This window comes from Corvus kubaryi, unplaced genomic scaffold, assembly GCF_017639235.1.
Source record: "Corvus kubaryi isolate FWS band 111438036 unplaced genomic scaffold, C.kubaryi_AGA036_p1.0 split3-73, whole genome shotgun sequence".
Classification (NCBI taxonomy): domain Eukaryota; kingdom Metazoa; phylum Chordata; class Aves; order Passeriformes; family Corvidae; genus Corvus; species Corvus kubaryi.
The window spans coordinates 19159181-19186660 of NW_024582091.1; the positions used below are offsets into that span (position 1 = coordinate 19159181).

Below are 27480 nucleotides of genomic sequence, written 5' to 3' on the forward strand. Positions count from 1 at the left end.
TAACAGCTGATGGGGATGGTAATAGAATACACTGCAACCCAGGACAATGACTTACTGCTAAACACTGATAACATATATGGAAAATACAGAAGCCTTCACTAGAATACATTGTCTGTGTATTTTATTTTTGGAGATGAATGCTTTAGTTTAAAGAACAGGTTTCACTAAACCATGCTAACATGCTCAAGAGCAGTCTGTTCACATATAAGTGGGTTTATTTTTTTCTCTGAATGATGTGTGTGCAATAACAATTATGTATTAATTGTTACTGTCCAAAATTACCTCCTTTCAATACAAATCGATGTTCACTTTTTCTAAATGAGATGAACTGTATACATGAGAATAGTCAATATATTTTTTGTGTCTTTCCTTGTTGTTGGGCTTTATGGTCCTTTTTGTGTTAAACTTCTTTAAAATAAGCAGTCGTATAGGCTAATATTAAACTCTGAACAGCTTCTGTAAGTGTAGTTGGAGCAACATGACCAGAGCTCACAGCATTATTGACACTGCTAATCACCTTGTATTGAATCTCCTTCATTCACCTAATCATTAAGGTTTAATGTAATTGTTATATTTTGATTAGTGATGTTTACTTGTGTAGTGTTTACTTCTTGGTTGTTGTTATCTTGTGGGTTTTAACCTAACCTTTATTTTGTACAAGGGTTAATACAAACAGGAAATTTCTCACTCTCTTCAGTAATATAACTCCATCAACAGGAGTAACAAGACTGGTGCAGAGAAATCTCAGATATAAGTTGCCAATAAGCACTGTTTTAGTCTTATCTGAAGCAAAATAATGCATGATAGTGTGATAAAGGCAAGCTTTAAAAGAATCTGTAATGTTTCTCATCCTCTTAGTACAGATGTGTAAGAAAGCTGAACTGCTGGTGGAATAGATGCCAATACTAGGAAAAATGCTTTGCATAATCAATTTTTTTAGTAACTTCAGTTAGTTTTCCATGTAAAACTCAGCAATGCGAATGGGTAGTTCAGGCTTCCTGTGACACTCTTTGTAACATTACTGATAAAGAGTTACCTTTTTCCTGCTGTTATTCTGACTTACAGATTTAAGTACAATTTAATTTGTTCTCTCTCATCTAGATTTGACTAACATAAATCATCAACTTTTGTCCCTCAAGTCACTACTTCAAATACTGCATATTTTTTTAAGAATTATGCTTTGTTCATCTTTTGTGTACTGTGAGGCTGACTATTTACAAGTTTCTTCTTTTTCTGTCTTAGCCAGTGTCTGATCCATGACTGCATCTTGCATTCTGTCACATAATTTTTTTTTTCTAGCTGTTTTTGGGGCTTTATCAAGGATCTTATGAAAAAAAGAAAAATGTAAGTGGTTCTTTCAGCCAGTATTGTCTAACGATCAAAGGCATATAAGAGATTGGGGCAACAGGAGTCTCATGCAGTGCTTCCCTGTATTCTTCTTATATTTTAAACTTCTTTCCTTATCTATTAATTTCCTAATATTTTACAGATTAATACAGTAGATTTTATTCTTGAGATTGCTTGGGGAAATTTTTTTTTTTCCACCAGTCTTTTTTTGTGATAGTCCACTTTGGTCTTTAGTGACTATTCTGGTTTTAAAAATTTATAACACTGTTTTTACTGTCAAGTCCATCCCTTTTTTTTAGACTCTTGAAGTGGTACATAACTCTATTTTTTAACCACAGGAAAGAAAATGTTTAGTAGTCTTTCTCAGGAAAAGACCAAAGCAAATGTGAATTTAGATTCCTTGATCAACAATTCTGTCTCCTGAACTTTTATGTATTTCCTAAAGGTGTAAAAGAGGATCTTGTCAGATGTATTCAAGATACCCAAATTTGTTGCTGCTGTTCTGCTTTATACCTCACTCATTTGCATTTAGTCCTTTTCTTTTGTGTGAAATAAAAGATAATCTGATAAAATGCAGTAAAATACTGCATTTTGCTTTCCTGGAGCAGACTGTCTCTTGTGATAATCTCTTATTTGTGATTTTCTTTTTGATAAAATGCAGAGAGAATGTGCCTAAGGGTAGTTGAACTCCCTTCTATGTGTAGTGAGCACAAATTTCTGGTTTGGATATTAGGTGATTATGTTTTCACTGTAATTTATGATTTCTTTTTCCTAATTTTGGAATTGTTTGTTGGAAATTGTTGGTCAGAAATGTTACAATGTTAGTCAAGTAGGTAGAATTTAGAATATATACTTTCCTAGCTCAGTAAATTTATTCATGTACTTAAATCATTACCTAGTTAAAAAGAACCACATTGACTTATTCTTCCATATGTTCTGCATTCCATTGCTAGGAAACTACTTCTACATCAGTATTTCATGTACTTCTTTCAGACTTGGCTTCTTTTTGATATTGTTTCCAGCTGCGCATCTAAGAGATCTAATTTGTTTATCTGACAGCATTTTATTTTAGAAGGAAAGGGTTTAGCCTTTCTGAAGAGGTATGTGGTCTTTTGCTTTCTTGTAGAGCATCAGAAAAATTTATAATATGAAAACATGGTATTTGTTGTATTTTTTCTGCACAGGACTGGTAGCATCCTTAAATTATTGAGAGTTACTGAAGCATTTTTGAAGATAATAAATTTAAAAACTAGTTTCACATGCGTGGAAGGGTGGATTACACCATAGTAACTGTACCAGCAAGAAAGAAGGTTGTGGGATTGCAGTCACTACTTCTAGTATTAAATGGTTGTTTTGTAGTAGAGCCAGAGGTACAATGAAGAAATATGGTGGTGAATAAAATTCCATAAGATAAAAATCTCATCACATGCATAGCCATCATCTCTTGAGTGTTCTATAAGCCATGCATCTTGATACTCTCTGACTGTATCGTGGCATAGCTATAATACCTTTGTGGGGAGCACTCTTTTCCTCTTGAACAACCTGAAGGTTGGAACACTGTGCTGAAAGGTGGGAGGGAACAGCTCTTAAGTATTAGGCTTAGGACACTGAGTATAGATTTCTTCCCTTGACAAATGATCTAACCACTGTTTGTTTTGTAGTCCTATAAACAAAGAAAGGAGTTAAAATCCACTCTGAGAATACTGAGATTTTGTAACTGATTAAAAAGTAATTTGAGATTCTGATTTATATTATGTAGCTTTCACATCAATAATTGTAACTTATTACAATGTTACAGTATACATGTAATATATTAAACAACATGATTTAAAACTCAAGTTTTGTATTTCCAGGTGTAATAGTGCTTTCATGGTACCCACCAGGTATGGCTGATGAAAATGGAGAACCAACTGATGATTTGGTGCCAGTTGTTTTGGACTATGCACAAAAATATAATCTAAAGGTAAAGTATTTCTAAATGCATAAAATAGGAAAGTAATTAGGAAAGTAAACCTCACTATTATACTGCACTTCATTTTGGTCATAGAAGCCATTGAATTGCCCTGGACTTTGGTAGGACCTGAGTAATATTCCCTTGTAAGTAGAATAAATATTATAATCTGCTTTAGCTTGCAGAATCTAAGGCATACTGTGCCTTGTGGATTTTTATTTTTTTTTATTTCTTTTCAGGAAACAGTTTCTAAAATAAGACATTATGTTGTTTTTCCAGTGAGTCTTGGGAGATGAGGGAAGTATTACATACTCCAAAATACTGTGAAGTACAATGAGCTATAAACTAAGGACCTTTGAGAAAGAAGAAAGACTATCTTCGTTTTGCATTATTTCATAGCTTGCTAGCACCTGATCATAGAGGTCGGAGTGAGCATCTATGAGTAATAAAGACAGATTTGGAATATCTAGTTTGAATTAATGTCTTTATTCCAGAAGGTACCAGGAACATTTGCCTTGGATTGTAAGGTCAGAGACTCCGGGTTACTTCAGGGCATGACAGGATAGAAAGGCTAAGTTACTGACTTCTTAAAATAGGTGAAATATCAAGTCAGTTAAAGACTACATGAATTGATCAGTAGAATCTTAAATTGTGGTTTGGTTTTTTTTATTTTTAGAATAAAACTTGTATTTTCCTTTTGTTGTAATGGAAATGTGCATTTCATTTTAATCTCTCCAGTAATAAATTTGACTTTTTAAGTAGCTGCATGTGTTTCATCTCTGGAGTGTGCTGTCTGTACTGTGTACTGAAAACACAGGCTGTTCATCTGCTCGGGTTTTAGTCGGTCATGCAAGTTGCAGGACCTCAGAGAAATTTCCTGTCACTTGGGGTAACTTTAGATTCCTTAGCAAGCAGGAGGAAAATAGAATGAATAAATTGGATACAGAAGTAATTTTGAAACTGTTAAAAATATTGTGTGATTTGCATTATGTGACATAGGTTGCACTATCTAATAATAAATTATTAAAAAGACAGAAAAAGGTATTATCCTGCCCCAAAATTTTCAGACCATCTAATGGAGTTTGCTCTCGCCTAAAAGAACTTGTTAACATTCAAGTCACAAAGGAGTCAGGGCAAAATGAAATAAGTTACCAAGGAAAATACAACAGTGTGTAATAGTATGGTAATGATTGGAATGTGGATGAAGCTGCTGTTACCACTTGGAAGAATTACTGGAATACAGATACTCAGTATAGATATTGCAGGAAATGCTACCTTCACTGTAATGTTTTTAAGCATTCTTGCACTAGTAAGTTATTACAGTAAGTGTTAAGAGTCTCAGTAGACCAAAGCCAGTATACAAAATACGTTTCTATTATGTCTGCTAAGTAGAAGTCTGGGAGAAGATATACCCTTTCAATTTGCCTGGTTTTGATAGTTGGAAATGAAACACGAAATTATAGTGCTCTTCAACCTCTACTGTCAGTCTTAGTGATTTAGTCTAACACTATTTTTCTATAGTTTCTACTTAATAGGGAGATTGGCTCTGCAGTGGAAATTTTCTGCTGTTGCGGAGTTGTCAAAGACATTATTAAGTGCATTCTGCTCTAAATTGCTTCTGAAAAACTTGCTTTGATTAATGTAATGTATTCTGCCATGATTGTATATTTGAAAACAAATTTATTTTTACATTGGAATTCACACATATCAGTTAATCAATTCCTTAAGCTTCAAGTTTGACATTCAGAGCAGTAGCAGTACATTATATTAGATTTAGTTCCAAGAGCTTATTGCTGTTGATAAATCTATAAAATTTTAAATTGAGGTTTTCGTATCCCGTATCTTAAAATGTATTATGACTCTGAAAACTACCCTTGGAGCATTATCTTTAGCAGATTTTAATATATTGGTTAGAAATTAAATATTAAAATGTTTCATTAGTTTATCAGTTCTTTGACCTTCAAGTAGATAATATTTTAATTTTTAAGTTTTGTAGCTTTTTAAGTTTTCTGAAGCATGATTACCACTTGCTGTAGCCTAGGGAAAACAAAAGCAGTGTTCTGTTTTAATGTAAAAAACCTAAGTATTTAATACCAAACCTTCCTGAGATCTGAAGCTTCTGATGTCAGTAGTGCAGGAGTTGTACTAGGGCTGGATTATTCTCATTATGGACTGATGATTTGTTGGGTCTATAAACAACTGTATTTTTTGTGACTGGTACTTACTTCATACAATACCCAGTGCCCACGTATTCAGTAGTGTTTTACGTTTGTGTTGCTCTTACGTTTTCATCTTTCAGGTCACTTTTCACATCGAACCTTACAAAGACAGAGATGATCGCAGCATGTACCACAATGTCAAGTACATCATTGACAAGTGAGTTCTTCCAGATGGTTTCCTTTGGGGTTTCTTACATGCTGGTTTAGGGGACTTCTGCATATTATCTAAAGCTTGTAAAAATACATAAGAATGTCTGCTGAGACTGAAGAGAACTGAAAGGAACTTTGTTCATATTTCAGTGGTGTAAAACTCAGTCTGCTTTGTAAATACTGAAGTGTGACTTTTACATAGATTCTCAAAATTGCTTTCAAACATTCTTTAATATCACAGGTCATACTTTAGTTTAAAGCAGATACTTCAGATAGCAACATGTTATATAAATTAAATTTGAAAAAATGTACATTTTGATAGTGACAAACTAGCAGATGGAGACTTATTGTGTTGACCTCTAATGATTTTAATTTATCTTGACAAAATCTGTACAGCTACTAGTTGTTTTGCTTTCAGTGCTGCTTAGACTGTCTTTATTTCACACTGAATTAGAGAACTGCCCTTCAGAGGAAACTGATAACTGTAGCACAGTTTGACACTAAGTTACTGTCACAGTTTAACCCCAGCCAGCAACTAGGTACCACCAGTGCTGCTTCCTTTCCCTCTCACCCCCCAGCACTCGGGAGGTGAATCAGAAAGAAAAGATAGACTTTGTGGGTTGAGATAAGAACAATTTGATGATTGAAACAAAATAGTATTATGATAATTATGTCAGTAGTATTATTAAGAATGTTAATGGAAAGGAGAAGGAGAGAGGGTAACAGAACCCAAGACAAAACGCTCACCACCTACAGAGCAGTGCCCAGCCCAGCCCTGAGCAATGTTCAGCCCCCTTCCAGGTAACTCCCTCAGTTTATATATGGGCATGACATGCTGAAGTGTGGAATATCTCTTTGGCCAGCTCAGGTCAGCTGTCCTGGCCTTGCTCCCTCCCAGCTTTTTGTGCAGCTCCTCACTGGCAGAGCATGAGACGCTGAGAAGCTCTTGACTTAGAGTAAGCACTACTTAGCAGCCGACAAAACATAAGTGTGTTATCAACGTTTTTCTCATGCTAAATAAAAAAGACCACACCACTGTACCTACCGGCTACTAAGAACATTAACGTCTCTGCCAAACCCAGGACAGTTAATAATTTGTAGTAATTTAAAGGTTCTTTGAAGAGTTACTGTTTGATACTTCAGCAAACACTGGACTGAAAGTGGATATGGATTGCTGTGTTTCAAAGTCCATGCCTGCCTTTTTAAGTTAGTTTTTAGGACAAGTCTTCATCTCAGATTGTACAACAGTGTTTTCCAAATGGCAAATTTTGTCTTAACGATACTTGTTTGCTTTATAGATACGGAAGCCATCCAGCCTTTTACAGGCATAAGACCAGCACAGGCAGACTTCTTCCTATGTTTTATGTCTATGACTCTTACGTAACAATTCCTGAAATATGGGCAAATCTGTTAACTGTTTCTGGATCCCAGAGTATTCGAAATACTCCATATGATGCATTATTCATTGCACTTCTTGTAGAAGAAAGACATAAGCATGACATTCACAGAAGCGGTTTCGATGGAATGTACACGTACTTTGCCACCAATGGCTTCTCCTACGGCTCATCTCATCATAATTGGGCAGGTTTAAAAGCCTTTTGTGATAGTAACAACTTAATGTTTATTCCAAGTGTGGGGCCAGGTTATATTGATACCAGTATCCGACCATGGAACAACCACAACACCCGGAACCGTGTCAACGGGAAGTATTACGAGACTGCCTTCAGTGCAGCCCTTCTGGTGCGACCAGAAATTATTTCCATTACATCTTTTAATGAATGGCACGAGGGAACGCAGATTGAAAAAGCTGTCCCTAAACGGACTGGACAGGTAGTTTACCTTGATTATAAACCCCATAAACCAAATGTTTACCTAGAGCTTACTCAGAAGTGGTCTGAGAAGTACAGAAAAGAGCAAGAACAGTGGCTTATGTGAGCTGGTTTTGTTTCCTAATGCATTGACTGCATTAAGAAAGAAATTGAGAGCTGAGGAATCTGTTACTAGATGTCTTTATTATATCTTTTGAATGTATATGCACTACTACTGAATTTTAATTTTGAAAAGTAAAAAGATTATGAGAATATTAGCAATTATGTCTTACTGGATATTTTAGTTCAAAAATATTCAGGGAAAGCTGTTTTTTGTTTTCAGTTGTTGGTTTTTTTTTTTACTTTGTAACTTGCATGCTGAGTTTTCAGAGCATCTGCATGGGATAACTCTACATGACCAAAGTATAACAAAAAATTGGCACAGTTCCTTACTTCCTTTATTCCTGTGTTTCTAATCAAACTGATGCTGTAATCTAAATCCTCATAGCTTCTTGCAGGATGCATGTCTATAGTGTGTGGAATAATCTACATTTATGCTTTTTAATGCTTTGCACACAGAGTTCTTGACATATGACTAGCTTCTGGTAAAAGCACTGAAGAGTTATGTGTGATGCAACACCACTGGGTTTTGTTTAAAAGGAAAAAAAAGTATTTGAAAGAAAGTTCCAAAGAACTGCTGAAAGATTTCTAGTTTACTTACATTTTTTCTGTTTGGTACATGGTGTAGACTTTTGCAGATTACTGGATACCAACCAGGAACATTTTTTTTCTATTACTTTGAATTAAAAATAAAAGAATTTTGAATTTGAGTGGAAAATATTTTTTGAGGGGAAAAAACCCCTAAAGATGCAAAAAATTTATTAAAACTTCTATTATTATGTGTTTTCTGCTAATTGACTGCAGACACAGATCTAGTGTGGTTTTTTTAAATGTTTAAAGTTTCTAAACTTAAATAAACCTAATATCTTACTAGTCCTACAATAACAATAATTGTAGGAAATACTTTTTTTGTTTCTGATTTAGGAGCAACCTAGTTTGGTAGCAATGAGAGCTACTACCTATTTGTTTAATTTGAAATCTGAGATTTCTCTTTTTCATCTAGTCCATTTAGTCCAGAATTCAGAATTGTAGATACTAAAATCTTTCTGTTATTCAGATAAGCACTCTGCCAATGCTACCTGTAAGACTCTGGTGTGGCTGGAACTGAGTATTTTCAGTCCTGAGAATCTCACTTGCCAAATGTTGTAATTATTAACTGGCATTTTTTATGAGGTTTGAAAGGTTCAAGTCACACAGACATACCTCCTCAGCAATACATTTTTTTGGATTTTCGTAGAATTTAATAAAAAAGCCCTAAACTTTGGAATAGTGGAAATTGCAGTGTTTTGTTTATTTGCAGTAAGTGTTTAAACTTAGCAAAGTGGATTCTTTCTTAGTTGTTCATTTTATTTTTTTAATCTATGTATAAGGTGCTGATCCTGTGTTTTAGTTCATATGCTGAAACTGTTGTGACCACTAGTAACAATCAGAATTCAATTTATTTCAGCAGAACCCATGAAAATGACACTCTTTACTCAGATCTCACTGTAATCTGTCCGTTAAGTGGTATGGTGAATGGGAGGACTTCTGTTAAAACAGAAACCAAACTACTATGTTTTTTCCGGAGAACTGTCATTCCAAATAAATACAAGCCCATTACCTCTATAATTTTCTAGAGTCTTTCTGGTATGAAAAAGGGTTGTTTATATATCTCTTACTTATTTACAGTTTAGTTTTCTTGTCATTTCTCTGCAGTTGCTCAAGCAGTGAGGTGTCATCTAATGCCCTTAGCTGCTTGAAAAAATACAGAAATTGCATGGCAGATATATAGCCTGGCGTGTTGAAGTGTGCCTCTAGAGTTACTGGAGTCTTATTAATCTCTCTTCATATTTTTTTTAATTTTCCTTTTGCATTTCTGCAAGGTCTGAAATGCCTCTGAAAGAAGTGTTTACTAACGCTCGTTTTGTTTTGCTTATTCTCAGGTGGATAAATTGACATAGACATAGGTATGACCACAGTCAAAAAATAATGTCTGAGACATAAGAAGCACTTGTTAGATTTTTACCACTTCCAAGATAACTACTCCCTTTTTTAAGGAATCTGATATTACTTATTTTACTATAAAGCCCTTAAATAGCTATACATAACTCATTTTTATAATTTGTTCTATGTTTATGCTTTTACAGCCCAGAGTCCATATATTTATTTTAAATGTGAGGGAACAATTAAATGTTTTGCATATGTTACTAAAAAGTCTTCTGAAATCAAACCTTTCCAAAGGACAAGTCTCTTTGTTTTCTCTTTGCTTAAACTTTTGTCATCCACTGGTCTTTTCTCACTGTAGTTATCTGAGCACTTTACTGGTCTTGACAACTTTGCACTCACCTTTCAGCCCTTACTTTCTGCTGGTGGCAGTTTATTTTCTTTGTGACTGTGAAAGTCACTTGTTTGTTGCTGTGTATAGAAACATTTGAAATTTGTCATAGGGTATTGTACAACTGAGGTGATCTGTCTTGTTTAAAATACAGTTTATGGTAACAATGTAATGGATCTTCATTACTCTGAAAGACTTTTGTAATTGCTGTAAAGGTATCATTTAGCTCTTGCCATGAAGTGATTTGGGTCATGGCACGCTGATGTCTAATGGGACCTTTAGAAGAATTTACAGAATTTCTGTAGAAAAGAATGAAAATTAAGTGCCTAGAAATTCATCACCCCTGAACACTTACTGTGCTTTTATGTGCTTGATGTGTTTTAAAACATAAATGTGCAACCTCACATACTATTTCAGAGTTGAGAATTGAATTTGATGATCCTAAGGAAAGCTGATGGAATAGCAGCTACTAGAACTACCCCACTAGCCTGACCCAATACTTTCTCTGTACTTAAAGCAAATCAGTGTGCTGCTTCCTCTTATAGGGAGTGGAGAGTGTTGCTTATGGACTATTGCTGCAGCTGTGATACTTATTTGAAATTTGAGTAAAAATAGGTCTGTGGGAAAGGGTTTGTACAAATGCAAAGGAATAAGATTGTTACAAAGGCACAGTTACTGGGGCAAGGGAGGAGAAAAGTTAATGTATTTAAGAAGGTGGTTGCTTCAAGGTTTAAGATTACAGTAGGGAAAAAAAAAGGGACTCCACGTGCAACCAGACTTTAGAGGCAGGGAAGCACATTTGTAATGATTTTGAGATTTGAAATAGATTTAAGGAATATCCAGATCTTATTTCACTTTGGTGTCCCATGACTTTTACTTCTTGGCCAACTGAAAAAAATACTGTAATGACTGTTTTTAATATTTTTACACTGATTAAAGGCATTGATTCATCTTGTTATTTCGTAGTACTTAGAGTGATATGGGGAGATTTAAAAGAGATCGTGCCATGGTATGCCTCTGCAAATACAGAAATACCTGAAGTAATCAATCACATACTACTGACTGAGTATCCCCAGGGGGTAAATGGTTTCTAGACAAGTAGCAAGTCCTTGTGGTAAAAGAGAACATATTTTTAAAAGAAAATCTATAGGTTCATTTCTGCTTCTGTCAGTTATGATCAAGTAAATTATTTTAGTTCTGTGAGCTGTCTCAGAACTGAAGCTTAGTGCATCAACTCTGAAATAAGAATGTGTATTAAATCTTGTATAGTAGCGCATGTTTCTCAGATCTCTAATCTTGTACTGAATGTTGTGGGAAAACACGTGCTGATGCTGTTACTATTTTAGTGGCAAGCTATAGATCATTGTGAATATAGTTTCTGCAGTGATGTTCATTGTATTTGTCTAGTGCATTTCTTTTGAGGTGCCAGTGATTTGTCTCTTAAGAGGTTGTTGAAGCAGGAGGTTCTTCAGTGAAAACATTTTAATATAAAACTTGATATGTATTTGCTCTGCATAGTTTGAATTAACACATTAACAGTTCTTGGATTCAATTGAAAACATTTCTCAGGAGTGTCTTCAGCTCTGTTGACAGTAAATGGATCTCCAGGCACATGGATAAGGACTTCCTGTTACTTGGGGCACTTTTTTTTCTGAATCTTGTGAACCTAAAAAAGAGGAAATAAAGCATTTATAAACAAATTATTTGCCGCTTAATGTAAGATGAAAATCTCTCTCCCAGTCCTCCAAGTACTTGTCTTCATCCTTCTATTTGGTTAAAATTGTGTTAGTGTTTCATTTCTTTTTATCTTTTACTTTTGACCAGCATGTTAAATGTTCTATAAATTTCTAAAGTGACTGTATTTCTAAGATTTCATAGTTGGAATATTCAGTAAAGAGAATCTACAAGATTAATGGCACGGCAGAAAAGCCTGATGTGAATTTGATATTGTATAGGTGAATTTGTTGTGAATGGATAGTGTATCTTTGATATGCATTGAACACAAATAAAAACTACATTTCTTTTAATACCCTACATGACTGTGACAGAGATGAATTTGCTTACATAAAAACAAAAAAAAATGTGTGTGTGTGTCTATTTAGATATGTGCATATACCTGAAGTCATTATTTTTAAAGTACTATATTGTAATAAAATTACAAACTGGGTTCTGCTACTTTTAAGTAAGCAGTGGTTTTAATTCCCTCTGATATTTACAGAAGACCTTTTTGCTTATGTATGCTTTCAGGAACAATAAATATATGCCCAAAAATTGTGATTTTGAAAGGAGTGTGTGATAGTCGGGTCTTTTAATAATATGGGTTTTGAAAGTTAATTTTTATTTTTCTATTACTATGTGTGTGTAGAACTTAGACTGAAAACAACAGGCTTACCACAATTTTTTAAACAGACAAGACTCCTGAAGTTTTTAGGTCTGATTTTATTGCATCTTATTAGGCTGCTGAGTTCACTACTGCATGGTGTTGCAAGTGTCTTTTGAGTCCTGAGGTACAAGTGTATGTTGACAAAGTAAAGCTGAAGTTTGCAGTTCATACTAAAGTTTAGGAGGGATGGGTGCACAAATAATTAGCCTTGCAGGAGAATGGTTTACAACGGATTATTACAGAAGGGTGAATGAAGTATTTGTTGCATTCTGATAGTATATTGTGCTCTTCAGGTATGAAAAGTCTGGAAGGTAAGTGTTGCCATTTTATTTTCAGTGTGGAATTACCTCCTTGGTGTTTGAAAAATGTGTTTTGTTTTTCCAGCAAACTAACTACACTGGTATGAAAGAAATTAAAGCTAATTCACACACATAGTATTGTGTATTTCTGTAGTCAAGTCAAATATATTTTAAAATGTATAATCACCTCATATTTCTTTTGGCTTATCGCATTGTAAGTGACTCTGCTATAGTTAAGGTGTTTTGCTCCACAGTGCAAAAATTTCCTGAAAATTTTCTGTCTCAGGAGATGCAAAAGGTAATCAACACAAGGTCTATTTGAAATTTGAACTTATGCACATACCTGTTGTCGTGGGTTCGGTTTGTAACCGGGTGGAAACACCAATTTAGTGTAGTGGTTTGGTCCAAAATACTCATTACTGTTTATCTGCTGTGAGATAAGAATTAGGAGAAATGCAAAGCAGGCACCAAACTTGAAAGAATATAAAGAAGTTTATTAACAGACCTAAAAGAAGGGAAAAAAAAAAAAAATACCACCTTCAGAACTCTCCTCCTCCCCCCACCTTCCTCCCTTCTCCTACTGACAATGTGAAAAGACAACCCTTAAGATGTTCAGTCTGTTTACCACTGCCATAATAACCTTGTTCAGTCCATTTAGAAAGAGAAGTCTCTTCTTGCTCATGCTATGAAAACATTATCACAACGAGACAGCCGCCCACTTCCAAATATCGTTCAGTCCATTTAGGAAGAGGAGTCTCTCTGCCTGCATGTGAGTCCCTTCCCCCGACTTGCAGCTTTTCCTGCAACTGCTTTCGAGGGTCCACTCTTGAAGTTTTTTTGGGGTACAATTTTAAGGTTGAGCCGTTCAGAAACAAAAACAGAGGCCCTTCTCCTTCCCTGGGAGCAAAGGGTCTTCATCATCTTCATCGTTAGGACTATCTCTGGGAGCATCTCTAGGGACTGAGGTTTTCTCCTTTCCCATTTGGAGCAAAAGTCCTCATCTGGTTCATCTCTCCCTGTCCAAACTTCTCATGAAATTACAGCTGCGTCAGCATCTGCCTATCTCAGCGCAGGTGCTTTTGCTTACGAGCTGAACACTCCACCCCCCAGATCTTCATGGAATTACAACAGGATACTCTGCTATATCATAGCTTCACAACAGAATTTCAGCTTTAAGCATCTCCTCTCTCTCTTCCCTCAGGTTTTCAGCTCTTCACAGCAGTAAAAAGGGTTAATCCCACCTCGGCCTTGCAGCTTTGCAGCTGGAATGTTGAATTTTTCTTATCGCAGTGGAGAGGGGGGAGAGCCGAGCCGCTCCGGCTGCCCACGGCAAGGCAGTGGGGGGGGTTCCACGGCTGGAACAGGTCCATCGACTCCAGGATGGCCATGGCCCGGCCCGGCCTGGCCCAAGCAGGGCCTGGCCGGGCCCGCTGGCCCCCACACGGGGCCCCGCAGCCACCTGTGCCAGAGCCGGAAACGAGAGAGAGCTTGGAGGGGGAGTTTGCCTATTCTTAAATGTGGATCACAGAGGTGATCACAACTTTAAGTGGGTTAAAGAATTGTCCATATTCAAACTGGCCAGCTGATAGGTTCTATCAGGTCCCAGAGGAAGCTGTAAGCATCCCTCAGCAAGGACATCCCTTCCGGGACTATGCTTGCTAACTTATGGCACCTGTAATGGACACTTTACTAGGAGACTTCTGAGAAACTTTGGCATTTTAGTAGATAAAATATCTTCCAAGGTGTTTCATGTCACTTTATGTGAATTTAGGAGAAAGAAGAAGGAGATAACAATGAAAAAGTATTTATTACCTGTTCATCTAATCTGATCATTTTCTATACAGTAAATGGGATGTATATTCTAAACATTCTTTATGTGAACAATAAATAAGAACGACTAGTACATTTATGTTTGTTTTCTTCAGCTGGGCAGTGTAGATAGAGGAAACAGTGACACAACAAAAAGCACATATATCTTTCATTTTTAAACTTCAGTTTAGTTACATTTTTAAACAACATAAAATGTGTGAGCTGTGAAACTAATGGAATTTTCAGAAGATCCCTGCAATAAAAATCTGAAAAATTAATTCACTGACCCAATTTAGTGATAGATTCAGAGTAAAGTTATCTTGTAGCTATCATAATGTTTCAGTATTTTTCAAATAGAAAGCTACAGTCTGTTAAGCTGGAGTCAAAAAAGAAGTAACAGGTGTATACAGTGTGATGATCTTATGGCGAATGATGAGAATTCTCTTTTGTATATTCCATTATTGGTATTATTCAAAGCTGGCTTAGCACATTCAAAAATGAGCGAGTTTTGTTAAATTAATTTAGATCTTGGAATATGTGTGTGCAAATGAACACACACACAATTTTTTTCTAATTTCTTTGTGAAAAATGCAGCTGCCCTTGTATGGATAGAAAAAAATCTAGAGCAGTTTTAATCAGTTCCCAGATCTGTGCTTGTCAGTGTTCATGATGTGATCCAGAGTGGCTCACTTCTCTATCCTAGCAGTTGTGTGGATAGTCAGAAGTAATCAGAGTATTCAAGTTCATTTCCTACAGCCTTTTATCTTAAAATATGGGTAAAAATCTTCTGAACTTTTCAAAACTAGAGGGTTGTAGAAATGGTTAAATGAAACTGTTTTCAACATAGATTATAATACAGCAAAAGTATATACTAGCCGACTAAAATCCATATTGGAGAAAAATAAATGTTTTATTAGATAATGTTGATGCCTGCTATTGCATTCAGAGTTGATGTACCACATTTAGGAAACAACCTTTTTTTAAAAATTTGGTATCTACTTAGAGTATTTAAACATTTTTATTTAGTTAGAATAGATGTTTTTTAAAACCTCAGAGGTGTATTCTTCTCTCCATAGAACCAACACAATGACAAGCGGTTTGTTGTTTTTTGAGGAGGGGGTGTGTTTTGTTTGTTTTTTAATACATGGAAATGAGCACTATGTATCTGACAGCAGGACCTTGTCTTCAGAGTTGGTTTTATAACTTGATGTCATTGCTATGGAAACACAGCACAATCTCTCAAGACTTAATTTCTCAACTGCAGTGTGATTCAACAAATAAGAAACAGCCATAACTTCAGTTGATTTTTAGAATACTAGTAGAAAAATAGGCCGTTGGTTTGTTGTGATTTTAATGGAAGTTTCTTGAAAAATTCTAATACACTATGGTAGAAAATACTTTTATCATAGTGCTAAGATTGACTGCTCATGAAGATCAGATAGCTAGTTAAAGTTTGATAAGTATGATTTTAAATATGCTATATGTATTTCAATAATACAATATTTCATAATACTATTACTACTAATCAAAGTAATAATGGTGAATACTTATTTTTAAAGGGGAAACTAAAGAAGAACTAAAAAGGGCTTTTAAAGAAGCCATTAACCTCAGAAAGCAATGTTAATCAGTGAGAAACAGTAGATTTTTCAGGGGAGAAAGAAGTATCCAGCCATTTACTTTGTGAGAAGCTCTGCTGTCCTTACTTTGTCTCATATATATGATTCTTGGTGAGTACACAAATTTTATTCCAGGTGAGTGAAGAACCTAGTTTCAAAAAATAAAATACATTCTGAAAACACAAATGGTAAATCATATTGGTAGTACTCGTAGCATACCAAAAGTACGTATGCTTTGCTCTTTATGTCCAACCTTTGGCTGACCAACTTCCTGATCTACCACTTCACTTGGAATTTTTTGCACATATTTGTACTTTTTTTTTTTTTTTTATGAAAACATTGGGGAACCAGTACAAAGCAAAATTTTAAAACTCCATTGCAGTAACATGACATTGAAAAAGGTAAGCTGTATAGAACAGAGGAAAGTAGTTAAGAGATGTCAAAATTACAAAATGTCTGGAGGCTTTATGCAGGCAGTATAACCATATTCAGATTATTACATCAATCAAAAGATTTTTAAGATGCCTGGAAGAAGCTCATGTAGTTAAAAAACAGAATAAAGAAAAGTGCTAGAAATAAAAGATATCTTTAAAATGCAGATTCTGTCCAAAGGATCAAACCAGAAAATAACTAAAGTTCTGGCATTAATTCTAAAGCTAAAAAAAAATCCCCTACCAAACTTGAAGGAACAACTTCCTAGACCTAAAATAATAAAATAATAATTCAGCTTCCCCCGTCCATCCCCCAGAAGTAAATAGGAGGCAAGACATAATACAATAGTAAGGAAAAAATACCCAAACAACAATTTCTAAGACCTGTATACTAAAGTCTTCATTAATGCATATTTCTAAAACATGTCACAAGGAGACAGAAAGCTGCTAGTGTGCTAGTAGTGCTGGCAGATAGCAGAGCAGCAAAAGATCCCTTGGATGTTCGATAAAGCAGTAGTAGAGAAGTTGAAAGTGTTTTGTATCTATGTTTATTACAGAAGAAGTTAGAATTTTTCATGCTGGATCCAGTATCCATTGCTCAAGAAATATCCTAATCAAGAAATTAATTAATCAAGAAATATCCTATGTTGAAGTGTCATAAAAGTGATCTTTTGACTGGATCAATAAAACAGCAATAAATCACCCACTCTAAATTTTACTCATTCGAGGGTTTTCAAGGAACTCAAGTATGAAATTCTTAACAATGTGAATACTTTGTTGTTTAAGTTAAGGGTAGGCACATAAAGGAAAGGGGACAAATGTGGTATCAATATTAAGAATACTTCTAGGAGAGCTGCTTGGAACTGTAAACAAGTCTGAAATTCATCCTTGATTTTAAAAAATAGGAAGAATAGACATTTAAGATAGATGTATTGAGCAGTATCAGTGTAGCTTTTCCAAAGCAAACTCAGGCACCACAAATCCATTACATTTTTGAAAGTATAATTAGAAGTGTGGTCAAGGATAATAAAGCTTCCAGCGAGGTACTTGGCCTTCAAAAGATACTAAATTGGTACATAAGTAGAGGGAAGAACTTTCAATAGATTACTTGCATTAAAAGTTAAGAAACAGATAATAGAAATACTAAACTTTCATAGCAACAGGCAGGTATTTGTTAAGTAACAAAGAAGCCTGTTGTGGTACTTGTGCTGTTCAGAAAGTCATTTAAAAATATATGTGCTAGTGCTAAACAATTTCTGAAGATAATCAAAATTAAAACCCTAATTGTGTAATAGTAATTACAGAGTAGAGTAACAAATTGGGTGATAAAAGAGCTGGAAAACAATGTTGACCAATCTTTATCAGTACATACTGTACATGCACAAAGCTGTACTATGTTATAGTGGTCTCCTACTGCTTCAAATAGATTTGGCTATCCATTTGGTTAGTACTATTAAAAAAAATTAATCTCAAAGATAGTAAAGAACAAATATATTACTAGGAAAGAAAGTTGAAAATATCACTATACCATTGTAGAAATGTGCATCATGCTTGCATCTGGAGTACTGGTTACTTATCCCCTTTTTAAAAAAAGAACTGAAAAGAGACATGGAAAGATTATAGAAATCATAGTGAGAGAGAGTTAAACCAAGGAAAATGTAAATTAAGAATGCTCACCTTCAAGAAAAATTGTTCTTTAGAAGGCGCTGGCGGACTAAAATCATTGAAGGGCATAAGGAAAATTAATAGTGAACAATAACAATTTTCTATTCCTTATGCCAAAGAAAGGTCATCTAATTAAATTTTCAGATAATGTATTTCGACAAAGATTAGGAAATTGGGGTTTTTTCACTCAATATAGTAAAATTATCAAATGTACTGCTACAGGATAGTGTAGAAATTGAGAGTATAATAGGTACAAAGTCACAATAGCATTGATCAGACTTCATAAGCAGGGTAGTCCAGGTGCAACTTTTGCCTCAAAAACTCTCTAAACAACTGTTTGTCAGCAATCAAAAGTATTTTTGAAAATAAATGTGAGTTCTCTTTCATGCAATGCTTTAGGTATTTTGCAAGACATTGTTTTGACTTACATGTGAAAATCAGAAATGTCTTCATCTGTTTCTGAAATTAAGGATATTCATATTGGAACGCAAGAAACTGATTTAGTGGCAACTAATTAATATTTTCGTTTTCTTCTTTCTGTAAGGTTGAAGGTTGCTGGCTTTAAACTCTGGACCATCATAGGCATGAGTTTAGCACTCATGCTGTGCTAAACTAATGCCATTTATTCTTAAAGATTTTAAAGGATTGTGAGGTTGCTGCTTATCTGTCATGAAAACTAAACCCCAAAGTCTGGAGATAGACCCCACGTGTTGCAGAAAGGTTCAGGCTACCTCTGTGTAGCTTCTTCAGCCTGGTACTACAGATGATCAGTTTGATTGCAGCAGGTTGTGAAGCTTAGAAGAGAGACTCTGTGGTGTTAGGGGCCTTTGAATATAGATTATAGATGTAAAGAAGGAGAGAACCAGAGCATTAATCAGAGGGCTTCCAGGGGATCCAGTACAGAAGATTTTAATTAAATAAATATATAATTTGCTTTATAACCCCACAAATTTCAGTTTAGCAGTGGGGAACTTTGCACTAGTTAATGACTCTTTTCCCCTATATACCCATTAATGTTTATATATTGAAATTCACCTGCAACTTTATTTCATGATAAATCTCATAAAGTATTTTTCCAGAATTCATGCAGTTCTGCAAATTGGCCTGTGACTAATCCTAATTCATGAAAAGAGTAAATAAATTCTTTAATCATTATGTCAGAACTTTCTGGACTGATCACTGCTAGTTACCACTTATGGTAAAGCTAGGTAAGTGACTGTGGAATCACTCCTAGGAGATTTTGGTGTAAAATAAAACATGGCTTAAACTATCTTCAGCTACATCTGAGGTGAGAAACTGGATTGAATTAATTCAGTGGGAGTAGAAATATGTTAGGTCTTCATTGGAACACAGCATTAAACAAGCAATGTGAGACCATTCATGTGTTGCGAAGTAGCAAATTCTTTCTTAGAGTGAAATGTTTTCAACCATATTTCTTATTCATCCAAAGGCTTTTTGACAAATCTACAAAACCTAATGATCAGGCTATCAGTTTTAACAACTTACTATTTAGCAAGTGTGTTCTCCTGAGTTTAAATACTTTTTTGTTCATTATAGGGACCTATATTGTTTCTTTTATTTGTATCAGGAAGGAAAGAGGGATTGAACATCCCATAATGCACCTTGAATATGTGTAATACAGAGGAGTATGGGGGGATAAAAAGGGGTTGTTGATAATTATATGCAGATCAATTCATACTTTTATCTGTCTGAAAATGTAATGCTTAAACAAACTTTCTCCATGGTAATATGCTACCAAATGTTGTACAACCAAATCTGTTCAGGAAACATGTAAACACCTCATGATACTGAAAAAAATGTGCTCTTTTCAATTATATTTATATTGTCCTCTACATATTTGCCAAATGATACGACTCTATGTTCACAGGTACTTAGATCTCTTTTTATAATTTGGAATCTTAAGTACATTCCTGTGCCAAGTCTGTATTGATGAAAAATATATAAAAATTTAAATATTTAAGATTGATTGAAATACATAGAAAACCCCTTAGGTCTAGCTTGCAAATTTTTTATACTTAGCAGGATTTTAAAAGTTTTTTCCTCAGCCAATATTCATCCTTCAGTTAAGAAACCTATGACAAGAAAGTGAACAAGCAGAGAATGCAAAATATAGGGGATTTTGTTCCTTTTTTTTCTGCCAGTGCTTGAAACCTACAAGATAAGACTATCATATGATACAGAATTTGTGTGCTCAACCCTATGCACTCAATATTTTCTTTAGTTGAGATTTCATAAAATTTTAACCTGTAGCATGTAGAGAACATTAGAATATTAGGGCATATTTGTGATTTTTGAGCTTTGGTTTAGGCCCTAAACAGGTTTTCCAAAATCTATTAAAATACTAGAGAAGCCAGCATATGGGTGATAAGAATACTTCACATGCTTTGTACATAAAAGCATGACAGCAACAGCTGAAAAGCATTTTAAATGAGAAAAGACATGAATTGAACATTTAGTGTCAATAATCTCAGTATGTAATGTGAATCTAAGGCTACCAGACACATATTAGTGTAAGATATGTGGAAAATTTTGAGTCTAGTTCTGAAAAGTTGGGGGGTTTTTTTATTATTAGCCCCAAATCATGACATTATAGAGATACTATGCTATTCATAAATGTTTCCCATAAGCCTTCCCCCCCCCCCCCCTCCATCTTTACAGGTGCATATTTTATTGCACCACAGAGGCAGAAAAATAGCTACGTAATATCTTTTGGTGAGATTCTTAGAGGAACGGTAATTTTTTTTTTTTGCATTTTTATGGGACTCAAGATACAAGATTCAGTTCCCAGCTGCGTTACAGTAACTTGCTGGCCTCAGGCAATTGCCTTAGTCCCCCATGTGTAAAACAGGAGTAATATTCCATATCTATTATGATCTGGCTGTCTGATTTATTCAGTTGTCAAAAGTGTGTTTTTCAGGCAAAGACAGTTGCTTACAACAATTTGTGTGCAGAGCACAGAGGGTACCCTGTCACTGGCACATGCTTATCTAGATGCTGCTAAAACAAGCTGTCTTCATAATCTAAAATCTCAGAGCTTTCTTCTGGAGGTGCCTGATGTTTCTGTTTTCTATGTAGAGCAGTTAAAGCTTAGCTTTAGATGCAACTGCACAAGAATAATGGTAATCTAACCAATACCTTTTTTTCCCTAAAGTGGGACAAAAAAAAGATATTACCAGAAGAATTCTTTTATCACCAGATACTATAATTATGCCATCTCGGCTGTTGAGAGGATGACATGTAAATAGTGCAGTTCCCTTAAATGAGAAAGAAATGAGGGGCCCTGAGGTCCTCAGGGAATGCTGCAAATTGCATGTGCTGATCATGTGAGGAAAGGGTTGTCACAGAATCACTTCCTCTAGAACTGCAGCAACTATTTGAGGTGACTGAAGAACTTGCCTTTTTCTTGCTTTTCTGGTTCATGCCCTTCTCCTATAATTCACAGGCTTTATGACATATATTCTTCCTGCAGTTGGCATTCCTATCTCCCTACCCTGTGCCAACTCCCATGCTTACTGCCTCCTGCTTACTGCACAGTTACTCCTCACTTAAGATTTTCTAAGTTTTCTAATAGCTACGATTGATTCAGTGAGAAGCAAAAGGGAGGGACTGCTGGAGTTAAAGAGCAGATTTTCAAGAAAAACTCAATAGCTTTCATTTTCTTTGGTGGAAAAGGGGCATTCAGCAATGTAAACTGAGAGTGGTGTACAGGCATGGAGGGTAACCTCAGCACTGGACTACAACATGGCATCCAGGTGTTTAGCCACAAAACTAAATCCTATGAGTCCAATATGTAAAGTAAGAGGTTGTACTCTAACACTTTGCTGACTGACAAATCCAGTTTCAAGTGCAGGATGAAAAATGACACTGAACTCCGAGTATCTTAAAACCAAAGTATTGTTTGATATTTTAAAATTTCTGAATAGGTATTAACCTGCCAGTAAGAGCAAAGTTCTGAGCATGCCTGAATTCTCAGATGGCATTTAATGTGTGAACAAGACTTACAAGATAGGAAATCAGATAAATACATTACGGACAAGAAATTGCACAATGAAATTCAGAAAGTCTGACAGAGTATGGGGTGGTGAGGATCTAAGGAAGCAGATTAAAGGGAGTAGGATAAGGTTGAGACATGAACTGTCAGAAGAGTGAAAGAACAGCAAAAATAGCAGGAAGTACTGCTACTATCTAGCTGGTGTTCCCTTTGTGAAAATAACAATGGTTGGGCAAGTTATTGAGTGCACACACTAAGGAATCCTGAGTTAGCTGGGTTCAGCCAAGGCTTGTGCCATGGAGAGTGAAGAAAAAGCATGGTTTAAAACTGGGAAAATCACCTTAGAAGTTTGCAGTTGAAAGACTTTGGAAAAAACATGATTTTATGTGACTACTTCCATTTCCTTTTATGTCTTCTTTGCTCAAATTGCTAAATGGATACTGTGGATTGCTTGTTACTGTCAGAACTATTGCTCAAGAACAGGAGTATTGCACAAGAAGCAGTTTGTATGAAATGAGGCTTTACTGCATTTTCCAGTACGTTTCTCTTTCCTAGCATAGCTTATGAATGGCTTGGTTGTTGGGTACTGTGTTTTCAGACATCCTTAGGACGTTGCTCTCTTTTCCATACCATAAGCAGACATTCATTGGTTGTATGTGGGGTAACCAAAGTTGATTTCCTCATAGAGCTCTTAAATGAATTTGTTTTTAAGATGTAACTATAGAGTAGCTTTATGCACACATGGATACTTATTCCCATAGACTTTTTATATAGATGCAGAGATGCATTTAATTCTTTGCATCCCTTAAAGCCCTTTATTCACCTTAATGTTAGCCAAGTGCTTCAGTTTACTTTCTTTTGTTTTAAATGTGTTTAAATAATTTTGATGGGTATACAATCCCTGCAGGTTTTGTTACTGAGTTCAGAAGAAGCTCAGTCTGGAGCTGTGGCACATTTTGTAACTTCCCAGTCTGACAGAGGAGAGAAGTGCATACTGCAGGTTATCTTGTCCCATATGATAAATCCACTGCACATGTGTAGAGCAGCTGTGGCTTTATAACAATAAATACCAGTGTAAATGGCACGCTCATGAGGCAATGGACTTTTATACAGACAATAACTTGGTTACCTGTTGGAAGCATTGGGCTCACTGCTGTTCAGCAGAGGAGCAAGAAAACAGTTGTGTACACTGGGAGCACCAAATGCAATGCGTGTGTGCAAGGCTGAGCTACTGCATGTGCCCAGGGTGAGTGGTGTGCAGGGCAGCAGCCAGACTTCAGCAGCACCAAGCAACCCACACAAATTCAGCAACTCCAGAGCTCCCAGGACATGCCAGTTCTTTGCTGGTCCAAGGGTGGAAGAGGAGAAAGGCCTGAGACCCTTCCAAAAAGGCAGCTAGGATCTAGGTGCTCTTATATCCACTTCCAGAACAGTTCCTGTGGGTGCCCTCAGGCAAAATGGAGCCAGCACCACCAATGGCTGCATAACTGACTTAGGCCAGGAAGGTACAGAATGGAACTAGAAACCAATGCAAACTGAAAGGCAGCTGTGATCGAGAACAAGTGCTCCAACACCATTCCAAGGGTGACTGCAATAACATTTTTATTCATTAATTCATTTCTTCTGGCAATCAATTAATGTCTCAAACTATAGTCTGTACAAATCTCAGCAATCTATTTAGCACTTAACATAGATATATTGCATTAAATTGCCCTGGTTAAGTGGAATGCCAGCAGTATTAATTACAAAATTATGCCATACCTAGAGCATTTTATGTAATGTTTTGCTAATACTCCATTAATTTATTATATTTTTGCCTCATAATTTATAACATTATTTATATGACCTTTTTCCTATTAATTTATAATAATTTTAAAAAGCATAACTAGTTTATAACTTTTTATCCAAATAAGCAAAAGTATCCATGATATAAATTACAGGAGCTATTTAGGAGTTCAAACAACATTGGGGCATTAAAAATCTTTGGGCACCTTAGTTAATATAATTTCACAGGCAAAACATACTAATTTTTTCAAAAAAAGTTTCAAGAAATCTCTTAGTATTTTTCATTTAATGGAATGCAGAGAAGGGAATAAATTTAGTTTAGCAGAACCTTTCAAAATAGTGTGTCATTGCACATGATTAAAAATTGAAAATGGGCAAAAAGGCAAATAAACATTCAAAACATAAGTATAACTTATTCCAGAAATAAACTGTATTTATTTCTGTTTAAGTGCATCATCAGTAATATTTAACTGAATTGTCCAGGACAGTCAAAACAAGAAGGTTGTACAGATATTGTTGCACACCAATACCAGCTTTTCCTGAAGAAATATTTGGAGGGAGAGCTGAGTGAGAGAGGATTAAAGAAAGGGTGATGTTTCACTGTAATGCCACCTTTGTGTAATGCATGTACTCAGTACATAGTATCTCATACCTATGAGACACTGAAATTTCTCATTACTTGGCTGTAACCTGTGCTTCCAGTGTTAAGGTATTTCCTGATCTTTCATCTCCTTTCATCTAGAATACTCAAAATATTTGGGAAAGAGAGAAATATGTAATAATAAGTAACACATGTATGTTTGGTGCCACATTCTTCAATTTTTTTACATTCTTTTGAGAAGATAAAATTAATATTGGCCTTTATTAAGCCTTTCTACCAAGCAAGTAGCACTTTTGCCAGGAGAAGCCATTTGTTATGGGACCTGAAGAATTAGCCTGATGATTTAGTCAAGTACCCTGTTCCTGATGCTGTCACTAGTGTTCAGCATGACTTTTAAAAAGCCCCGTTCCCACTTTGTTCTTCCAGCTTTGGCCTGGTGTTTGAGACTAATAATATTCATTTTTCTTTTTACAGCACTGTGAGATCTACAGGTGACCAGTGCTTTGTGGATGTGTTCCTTTGTTGGCAGTATTTTGTCTTATTTGGAAATCATCTAGCCTTTCTGTCCCAGCTCAGCTGATAAATAATGAAGGAATATTCATATAATTTTCATTTTACATATCTAAAAATGGTGTTATGAAGGAACTAGAAAACCTTGTTGCCCTGATTCTTTGCGTGAATACTGGTGAAAGCAGACAGCTTTAGGAGAAGGTTTAGAACAAAGTACTTTCTGTGAATAACCCATTCCAAATATATTGCATTTTCCTGAGGCAGCAAGGGCTTGGCTGAAGTTGAGGAGTGGAGAAATGAGAATGGAATAAAGAGAATGAAAGCAAAGGAAAATACACTCAGAAAATACACAACAGAAAATAAGCCAAAAAATAGGCTTAGATTTTTAACTAAGTGTTAAGCTTTTCCCTTCTAATCTGATGACTCATTTTTGCAAGTCTTCTTAATGTCTTTGAAATTGATTATTTAATTAAAATTTCATCCTAGTAATAGCTTGAGGTTGCTTCTTGATAATTTACCAGTACTAATCCTATCCTTCTCTAATAAACTCTGAGGCTTTTTGCCTCAGAAATTAGCCTGAAAATTATTTTTATTCTCTAATAAATTGGGAACTGCCTCAAGCTATTATTATATTATTTATAATTCTTCAGACTACACTAGTAACTGTCCTGTTTTACCTTGTGAAAGGAATAAAAACATAGTTATATGAGATCTTGCTATGTAGATGAGTCTCTGTCAGTCAGAGGCAGAGGGAAATTTCTGGGAGAATCTTACGATGCAGCCTTGTGGCACCTAAAGGGAGCTTGCAAGAAGGCTGGAGAGGGACTTTTTACAAGGGCTTGTAGTGGTAGGACAAGGGGGAATGGCCCTAAGATGAAGGGGGGTAGATTTTGATTAGATATTAGGAATAAAATCTGTAATATAAGGGTAGTGAGGCACTGGAATAATTTGCCCAAAGAGTTTGTGGATTCTCCATCCCTGGAGGTGTTCAAGACCAGACAATGTGGCTCTGAGGAAGGTCATATATGTCTCTTTAATTAACAAAATGCTCATAGCTTAGTTAATATGAGCTACAGATTTATTCTTCCCATGTTTGATCTTTCTGACAGAAGTGAATGTCAAGACAAGCTGTCTAATTTTGTCTCACATTTTGTAATGGATTGAATTTGTTTCTGTCACACCTTTAAAAGACATATCTCTGATAGAATTTTCATAATGTCATGGGTCTTGCTTTGTTTGTATTCAGTTCACACCCATGATAATCCTTTAGGACACAGTGCTGCAAGGTGCTGAGCAAAACTGGGGAGTTTCTGAGCAATGTCAGTTCTCATAGAAACCAGTGAAGCTAAGGGCAATTTGCTACCCAAGGAGACCTTTAGTACTTCAGAGTTAGTTAATCCATTTGTCTAGTAAAATAAATGGATAAGACTGGGGTGGAAAGCATCTTACCTGTGGCTCCCCTGAGGCACATCTCTGCTGCAGTCACAGGACTGCAGGCTGTCTGCTTTGGCACAAAGCTCTGCATAGGCTGCAAAACCTGTCCTGGAGGGAAAACAGCACCTGCCAGCAGGGTTGGCGTGTTCGGCATGTGACAGAGTTTCAGAAAACATCTGCCAAATCCAATCACTGGTAGAAGGTAGTTTCTGAATCTGACAAAGCACAGTCATGAACTGAATCTGAGTGTGTGGTGTGCCTGGGCCTGTTGTGACTTGGGCCACTCTAAGTATAGACAGAAGTAAAAAAATCTTCAGTCTGGACCAGCAAAATGCCTTTGGTGTTTCATCTCAAGAAGCCCCACATGCACTGTAATATCCTGATCTGCTGCCTCCTGTCCCAAAGTAGGCAGCCAAGCCTGGATCCATAATTCTTTACAATAGACACCTCACTAAGCCTTGTTTTCCTGCACCCTCTCTACAGACAGTGGAGAAATACTGAAATCTCTCATTTCCAAATTACCCTTGAAGGCTTTGCTGTGTAAGTAAAATAAATTATTTTAGGGAATATTTCTAGGTGCTTCTGCTGCTAACCTATGCTGTTGATGTCATAGGACAGACCTGGCACAGTTTTAGCCAATGCTAATGCGCCTTTCATGTTTCAACAGTTTCTGTGTGGGGAGAGGTAGAATGGAATTGAGCTGGGGGCTGTGAGACACACCTGCAGAACACCATGGCAGCACAGAGAAGCTTGTCTCCACCTGACCCTGGAGGGAGGAGATGCCATACAGCAGAGCCCTGCGGATAGGAGCCTGCCAGAAGCTGCCGGACGGGTGAACAGCGAGTGCTCCCTCCCATACAGGACCACTGAGAGGTGTGTTACTGACATGGCAATGTGAGATAGGCCACTTAGTGAAAAATACCATATAAGGAAATACTGGGTCTTGAAGAGGTGTATAAAACCAGCTCGTTTCTTTGAATAAACGTCTCAGATTCCCTGCCAGTCTGAGTCTGTGCCTTAGCTGTT

The 27480-nt window shown here is 36.0% G+C and overlaps 1 protein-coding gene and 1 long non-coding RNA gene across 2 annotated transcripts in view; both read left to right on the forward strand.

Annotated features, from left to right (window-relative positions):
* MANEA (mannosidase endo-alpha) overlaps nucleotides 1-11943 on the forward strand; it is a 134767-nt gene extending 122824 nt beyond the window's left edge. The window contains exons 2-6 of the mRNA XM_042016147.1: nucleotides 454-458; nucleotides 728-731; nucleotides 3201-3310; nucleotides 5598-5674; nucleotides 6966-11943. Coding sequence (XP_041872081.1) covers nucleotides 454-458; nucleotides 728-731; nucleotides 3201-3310; nucleotides 5598-5674; nucleotides 6966-7602 — 833 coding nt within the window. The 3' untranslated portion in view covers nucleotides 7603-11943. The remainder of the gene's footprint in view (nucleotides 1-453; nucleotides 459-727; nucleotides 732-3200; nucleotides 3311-5597; nucleotides 5675-6965) is intronic.
* Nucleotides 11944-25547: 13604 nt separating this feature from the next.
* LOC121659269 overlaps nucleotides 25548-27480 on the forward strand; it is a 28194-nt gene continuing 26261 nt past the window's right edge. The window contains exon 1 of the long non-coding RNA XR_006014243.1: nucleotides 25548-27327. This is a non-coding gene — a long non-coding RNA (uncharacterized LOC121659269). The remainder of the gene's footprint in view (nucleotides 27328-27480) is intronic.